The following is an 8,124-nucleotide window of genomic DNA, read 5'->3' as shown; positions in this document are numbered from 1 at the left end:
ACCTGAATCTTGGAGCGAGAGCCCTTCCACACGGATCCTTGGACTACTATGGCCAAGCCAACTTTCGTCTTTGTTCGACCAATTGGTCTCTATCATTTTATTCAAACAAATAGAGAGCCAAAATGGGTAGTTTTATGTCTGTTGCCAGTTCTTAGTCCTAAATTTTGTTCTATCATTGAGATATACACCATAGCCAGTTGGCATTGACAGAAAACTAATTCAGTTGAAATACGGTGCTGAGTAACCTGGGGAACTTTGCAGTGACCTCTGATGGTGTTCTTCATCATATATTGCAATGTTGGACTATTAAAGTATGCACCTCTTTGATAAATGAATATTATCAAAGAAAGCAAAGACAAGGTGATAGTGGCATTGATTTATTTGGTCCATGAGAAAAAGGTGCGGAATGGCCTATTTTTTCACATCTAAATCTGGATCCCCAAAGGAGTTTCGATATGAATCAGAAACAGCTCTAAATCATTGTCCTAATAAAAAAAATTGCTAAAAGGCTCGCAATCATAATCGAATGCTAAATAATACCATGGCAGCATACACACTCGACAATTTGACACGAAAAAGCTACAACGTAAAGGGATAAGAAAATTGATAAGGTAGTATCAGAATGTCAAATGAACCTCATGAATTCATCAACATAATTCCACGAGGACTATAGCACAAAAGAATTTGCAACCACACTTTTGATGGGGCTGCAGATTGTACATTAATTATGGTTGACATACAAAAAGAAGAAATTGTACAAGGCTATTGGTACAAAAGAATTATGAGTTGTTGAAACTGATTCTTTATCAAACATACAACAATTATAAACAAAAGAGAGAAAAATCACCTTGGAACAGAGTTGCTACTCGGGATCAGTTGTTTCTCTCATTAATCGTAATTTCCCAGTTATGTCTCTTTTGAAAAGCTTCTCAACTACTTCATTCCAGTTAGTTCTCGCATCACGTCCTTGGGTTTTGCTTGTGGATGCATCTTCGCCATATTCTTTACATTCCTCAAAAGGTATATCCTCCATGGGTTCTTCCTCTTTCTGTGTTGAGGGTTCTTCTTCATCTACGCCCACAGCATGTGGTATATTTAAACTGACCGCTCTTTCAAGTGCATCCTTGTGTTCTTTTTCTAGTGTCTTCAGCCTTACAATTTTCTGCACTTTTGGGGGAGTAGTGGTAGTCTCTGCACTAGCCTCCTTAAGTCTCTGCACAGAAGTATTTCCTCGCAAGATCAAAATTCCTTCAACACGAGGATTCATGTATCCTACCCCAACCGATTTGGGACTGAGACATCGTTGGATTAATTGATTAATGTAATCACTATACAAAAATGCTAATGACTTGCAGAAACATAGCTGACTGACTATACACACTGGTGCTGCTGCTATGCTCTTCAGGTATCTTAAAATTTAAGCCAATGGTTAAACTTTTGTTTTGGGAATTCAGAGAAAAGCCAGCAGCTTTTTATAGGTCGCAAATTGAAGTTACACGTTTGTTGCAAAAAGATACACCGTCTTACAAAGGTGAAATCCTTAGCTCAAAGGTATTGACTACTATTGACTGTACCAATTATTTCATTAAATTTTGTCTACTTTCTTGGGATAAAAATCTTAAAATATAGAGTAGTTCCCGAAGGTATAAATTAGTTCTTTATATGAAGGAAGCCACTCCTCTTACCAATGACAAAGTGACTAGGTTCATGCTTTTGTCTTTGGAAATTTTAGCACGTTAAAGTCAAGACATTAGTCCTTACATGTTCCATCCCAAAATGGAATCACAGATGACCAACTACATTTTTCCTTTCAAAGGACAAAGAATGTTGGTTCTACTTACTGCAAATGCCTTTTCAGATTCTTTTTCTATCCAAATAATTCCGTGATCAGATGTTGCATTGCATGACAACACGATATGTTCAAATCTTCCATCAACTGGAATTGCAGTTCTAACATCTGGAGGGTACCTCCCACATCTGTCAAGCAGGAAATGATACATCAGGAGTACTAAAAGATTCAGGGTTGTCAAGATATCATAACAAAAATGAAGCAACGAATGACAGCAACAATCACATCCAACAAGTCGGCCAATTAAAAAGTTCTACTTGCTTGGGGAAAATGTTTTTTCTTTACAGATAAGTTGAAATCTAGAACAGTGGGAAAACCCCATGGTCTAATTTGAATATACTTTTCCATAGGAGCATCCGTACAATAATTACAAACGCGTAAACATGTTCAGATATTGTTCTGACAGTTATCTGAAGAAATATACAGTAGCATCAGCAGACACGATGAATACACAAAATATGTGCTCGTTAGGTAGCTAAATCCTGGACACACGAGAGATAAATGGACCAAGAATCAATACTTACTGCTTAAGTTTCTCATTTCTCCCACTTGAAACCAACTCATGTTGCACTTTAGGGAGAAGAACGGAAGCGGATAATAAACAGGGACAGACTTATTAAGTTTAAACTAAAGGAAACTAAAGCAATGAGGCTTAATGCTGCGAGCTGATTGGTTACAATGAAAAGGAAAGGAATTGAAACAATTAAGAACAAACTGCTTTTCTGTGTGAAAATCCATCTCTATCAGCCATTCCTTTCCTTTTCTCCCTTTAACTTCAAACCATAAATAGGAATGTAGCACTTCCAACGTTTTGTAGTGGTATTCATGATGAGCTTCATCTTTTTATGTGAGCTTAATCCTATTCAGCAATCTTCTATTTAATAGGATATAAGATGACAACACATAGCGGGAGCTTTGTACACCGGGCTGCCCTTCTTCTTTTAAGATGACAACGCATTTCATACGGAACTTCTCCATAACATCGGCAATAATTCAGGGACCTAAGCATATCCTAATCCAAGCATTTAACAAGATGAGGGCAAAGAATAATGGCGAGATTGGTAGTGTGAACATGGCTAAAGAGCATATGACCCATTCATGATCGAGTATTAGAAGTTATATAAATAGTAAGACTGTTTCCAGAAGAACATCCTTTCTGGAGAAAATAGCAACTAGATGTTTGGAATGACTCATACTAGTTGATAGTGCCAACTAGCAAGGATCAGACCCCAACACCAATTTGATAGAATTATAAGCCAGGCTATGAAACATAAACATGAAATCAAGACAATGGCATATTAGAAAGAACGAAACATCATCACGGAACTGAGGGAGCCTATAATTTATTTAGAAGATAAAGTTAGCAAAGCACACAATGACTACAAGCAAAGTTTGGCGTTTCTGTGAAACTATTCAACAAGGTTTGTTATATATAATCATTAGTTTGCATTACTTTAACATTACATTACATACTAGCATCTCTCATTTGAATGTGGTTTACCTGCAAAATTTTCTTTCTACAATGTGATACATTCGGCCAGGCGCATAAAGTCTTCTTGGATCTCGGAGTTTTCTACCCTCAGGGATGAAGGTATCTCTCAAGCATATCAAAAATATCAGGCAGGGTAAACTGTTGAAAGCATTAATGCCTGGTATAAGAGATAATTATAGCAATCACTCAAAGGCAAAACATAGAGAACTCAAGGGCATTGTTATGCATCCAAAAAGTGTATTAGAATTATACTAACCAGAAGATGGACTTAAATATGTCTTCGAGTGGTGTAGCTGTTCTTGGCAGGAAATCATCCTTCAGAAGAAAAAGTCACGGTACCATTGTTAAGTCGCATGGGAAACTAAAGAAAAACCAACCATATATATGATTATATCCACTATCCAGGTCTTTTTATGGCTTCAGGACTAAAATTTGAGTCTAATTATTTAAGCAAGATATATTGCTGCAAAGAAGAAACTTCTGAAGTTTGCAAATATGATCAGAGAACAGAAATGGAAAAATAATTTCTGCTAATGTGGACACAATTTTGCTTAGATATCCAACTAATTCCTCATTTTTTTTGTAAAAAAAGAAAAAGAAACAAGATATCCCAACAATTGCACTTCCCAATGGTTTAAGTTTAACTAATCAGTAGCTGCAACAATGAGTAAGATATTAGTTTATTCGTAATAAACCTGTATTCTGAGCATCATGTGATAAATTATCAGTAGCAAGTAAGCTATCAGCTCAATCAGAATTAACCTGTATTCTGAGAATGATGTGATAATTTTGACATTAAAAATCACAAGTAATGGCGTGGGTGAAAGAGACAATAACTTTGTTAGAACAACCATTTCAATTAAGATTTGGCGTATTTTTCGGTCTATAAAGAATACGACAACCCATCCTCTGAGAGTGAAAAGGAAAAATGAGCAACGACAATCCTATCCTAAAGGAGAAGATGAAGAGTATGTGTTAGCTTTAGCAGCAGAGTCAAATGATTAAGATATAAAAAATGAGACAAAGGACAACACTTAAACAATTTACTTTGGGTAAACGGAAGTCTACTGGTAGGAATTTCATAGGATACCCTTTTCTCATCGAGGGGATGTATCGAAGGGATGCAGCAAAGAACTGCTTTTGTCAGTAGGAATTGTAGAGTGGATAGAATATAAGCCTAATTGTTCTCTTTTAAATTGCTTCAGTACAACGGACCAGGGGTCTGCGGAGAAAGTGAAACACAATAGAGGAGTTGCTTCGCTGCATAAGATCCTCGAATCAACCACAACTACCATCAGCAGTTCATGGAGGTAGTGCAAAGCTAGTGAACTCCCAGTCAAAAAAAAAAAGAACAAGAAAGGAGAAAAAGAGGAGTCATTGCTAAGGAAATGCAACAACCACCCAAGTCATTGCATAGTAAATTCACCAGAAGCGCACTAAGATTATCCTCCCAAAAGATTTCCGCTAAATCAACTCAGTACATTATCTTATTCTATCACCATCCTAGTCCATCTCTCTATCCTAGTAGAAGCTACACGAGGATCACACATTAGAACATATTCATTAAAAGAAGCTTTAGCTGAATCTATAATCTATTATGGGGTAGGCTCTTTGGATAGATTACCTTAAGACTATGAAAGCCATTCAACTAAGCAAGAAAATGGCTTCACATCTTTTGAAAGGGGATTTAATATATTCCAAATATGTAAGCATTCTCACCATGTGCGTATGCATCATAGAAAGATAGCATCTTTCGATTCAGATCCCATATATAATCTAAATATTATCTTAAAAATACAAAAGTCATATAATGTCAGCACTCATTGACGTTAAAATTTTGAATTAGCTTTGACACTCACCTGCAATATGACTGAGTGTATTACATCAGCATACTTAACAGCCAAGTTGAGTGACATACATCTTGCTGGTGCAACTGCATAACACCTGACAAGATTCCTTGGAATTCCCCCTAACCTATCTTTACGATTCACCACAATTATTGTTAGCAAGGACACCACACCAGAACCCAAAGAATGCCCTGCAAAATAGTGGCGCCATTTTTTAGTAATCCATACAATCACTCAAGTTTACATTGGTTTTGACTGGTTAAAACGCAACACAAATCCAAAAAGATAAAATTGTATTGAGATTGGAAATTGTAAATTTAGAAGAACTTAATCTAAGGGCTTGAAAAGTTTTGATCGAACATGTAATTTGAATTTCTTAAGTTGTAGTTTTTTCTTATAAACATGAAAATTTCATAATTTGTGAAAACTATCAAAGCTTCTCCAATTCTTATAAAATCTTATCAAATGAGCAAATCATAGTTCATAAAAAAAGGTTTCAAAATATCCTAACACGCTGAATTACAACAACAACAACAACAACAAACCCAGTGTATTCCCACCTAGTGGGGTCTGGGGGGTAAGATGTACGCAGTCCATACCTCTACCTCTGATGAAGTAGAAGTCCATACCTAACACGCTGAATTAATAGATCATATATCTACATGTTCCTTTTATAAATAAGTACTAGTGATTACATGTGATTACAAAGTTTCAAAAATACACATAATATTACAAAAATTCACTGGTCTAATAAATCGACAATAGTATTAACTAGATATTCTTTGATAAGATCCTCCCACCAACATGGGCTGTGGTGAAGTGGTAAGTACTCCTCATCCTTAACCAGAAGTCATGGGTTTGGGTCTCCCTGGTACGGAATCGTCGGGTCTCCATGGTACAAAATCACATTTGTTAGGGGGCGCTTTACCCCCAATGTAGAACTTCCCGGTGAGAATCTAGATTTACTCGGGCTCCAATATAGGTACCAGACACTAGGTGAAAAACCAAAAAAAAAAAAAAATCTCCAACGTGACATGAGCAATCTCTTCGTGTTGAGCATGAGTTTTATTTCACAAAATATAAAATTATGGTTATTTTGGGTTATAAAAACTTATAGGAAGCTCTATACTCAAAAAAAATTTTGAAATCACAATTTGAAACTTCAAATAATTCTTTCTGGAGGATTTGGGATTTGAAGGTCTATCAGAAACAAGTCTCTACCTCCAAGGTAATAATAAGGTCTGCATACACTAACTCTGAACCCACTTGTGAAATACTGGTGAAATTACACGGGCTATGCTGTTATTGATTTAAAGTTGAAATTGAAATTTTGCGCAAATCATATATATGTGTAGTTGAAATTTACCGGCAAATATCATTTTGTAGCACCTCCCATTGTCAATCCAAAGCTTCTTCAAAGTCTCGGACTCGTTATTCAAAACCCAAATAGCAGATTTCAACAACCCATGATGTACATACCCTCCATCAAACATTTGCTTCCCTAACCTATTATCCAACAAAACTTTATAATCACTTTCATTCAGCAAATTCAAACCTCGAATTGCCAGCACAATCTCCTGGTGTTCATGATCACAGTAAATCAAATACGGTGGCGCGTGGCCACAGGTTTGTTCATATGTGACCCGTTTAATGACCCAATCTGGGTTTAACCGGTACCCGCCTGGGGGCGGGAACTTGGGGTTATGAAGATTTGGTTCATATACAGCTAGAATTGTACGGCAGATGCGAGGAACTGGTTCGAATTCCTCGTAGGTTGCTTCTGGCCATGTTGCACTGTCGTCATTACCAATGTATGTGCAGCGCTTCCATGCCCAACGGAGGCAACCAACTACCAAAACACACTCAACTCCGCAAGAAACTGACATTAATGAGCTCAACTAATACACAATAACGTGCAATTGGTACAAATAAAATTAATGGTCTAACACTATTCACTCTTCTATCAAAATAAAGAATGTAAAATTGTTTTCTTGATTCTTCAAGAAAAAGTTCGGGGAATCAATTATGATATATGAACTCAAACTAATACATAACAATGTACAATTGCTACAAGAACGACTCAATATAATCAGTGGTATTACCACTGAACCTAAAATTGTCCTGGATTGTTCAAGCGAAAGTTGGGGAAATAGGTATTCCACAAGAAACTGACATCAATTACCGATATGTAAGCTAAACTAATACACATCAATGCACAATTGCTCCGCGGACGGCTCAATAAAATTAGTAATATAACAATTGAACTCTTTCGATAAGGACAACCCAATAAATTAATACAACCCAATAAAATTAGAGGTATAACAGTTGAACTCTCTTCCAGAAAAAAGTAAAAATTGTTTTCTGGATTCTTCAAGAGGAAATTGGGGAAACAACTGGAAGTTTTCACGTGGGTTTTTGTGAGGATTGACTAGGAAAAGAATATTGATTACGATTTTAGTGGATTGACAGAGACGTGGAAATAAGTGGGAAAAATTAAAGTGTACAGTAAACAGATGATTCTGGTTCTTGTCTTAATGTCCAAGTATGTGTTTATTCTCTAGGCTAGTTTGGTAAACAAAAAAAAAAAATTAATTCTAAAATTAATTTTAATTATTTTATTTTATATTTGACTGAAATAAAATACATGTTTAAAATTATAGTATTACATTTATTTTACCGTAAAAATAAAATAACCATTCTGAAATAATTAATTTGAGAAAAATTTAGTTTCCAATCGAACGACCCTTTATACTTGTAGTGATCAGATTGGTGGTCACCAACAGTTTCGGTTAGTCGAATAATAATTCAAGCAGTTGACTTGAAATAAGAATAATATTTATGATTTAATTAGTCAAATATTAAAAAAACTAATAAATGATTTTGAGAGACACTCTTATGATACTACTAGTATTTGATGTCACTCTTAAGAGGTCTAG

At 35.8% G+C, this 8,124-nt stretch overlaps 1 protein-coding gene across 1 annotated transcript; it reads right to left on the bottom strand.

Moving 5' to 3' along the window:
• Window positions 1-625: 625 nt before the first annotated feature.
• LOC107870969 lies at window positions 626-7,658 on the bottom strand. Its single transcript, XM_016717695.2, has 6 exons — window positions 6,555-7,658; window positions 5,201-5,379; window positions 3,598-3,656; window positions 3,351-3,479; window positions 1,842-1,977; window positions 626-1,213 (listed from the first exon to the last, which is right to left on the bottom strand). The coding sequence occupies exons 1-6, from the start codon at window positions 7,072-7,074 to the stop codon at window positions 863-865; spliced, it is 1,374 nt and encodes a 457-aa protein (XP_016573181.1). The 5' UTR covers window positions 7,075-7,658; the 3' UTR covers window positions 626-862.
• Between the last annotated feature and the right edge of the window lie 466 nt (window positions 7,659-8,124).

The sequence above is a fragment of the Capsicum annuum genome, chromosome 5, assembly GCF_002878395.1.
Source record: "Capsicum annuum cultivar UCD-10X-F1 chromosome 5, UCD10Xv1.1, whole genome shotgun sequence".
Classification (NCBI taxonomy): Eukaryota; Viridiplantae; Streptophyta; class Magnoliopsida; order Solanales; family Solanaceae; genus Capsicum; species Capsicum annuum.
The sequence above is the reverse complement of the archived record's forward strand: the minus strand, read 5'-3'. Positions and strand labels throughout refer to the sequence as shown.

Coding starts and splice junctions, on each gene's coding strand:
- LOC107870969 (XM_016717695.2), bottom strand. CDS start 7,074: ATGTCAGTTTCTTGCGGAGTTGAGTGTGTTTTGGTAGTTGGTTGCCTC. Junction 5,380..6,554: donor CTACAAAATGATATTTGCCG/GTAAATTTCAAC, acceptor ACTATTTTGCAG/GGCATTCTTTGGGTTCTGGT. Junction 3,480..3,597: donor ATATTTAAGTCCATCTTCTG/GTTAGTATAATT, acceptor TGCTTTCAACAG/TTTACCCTGCCTGATATTTT.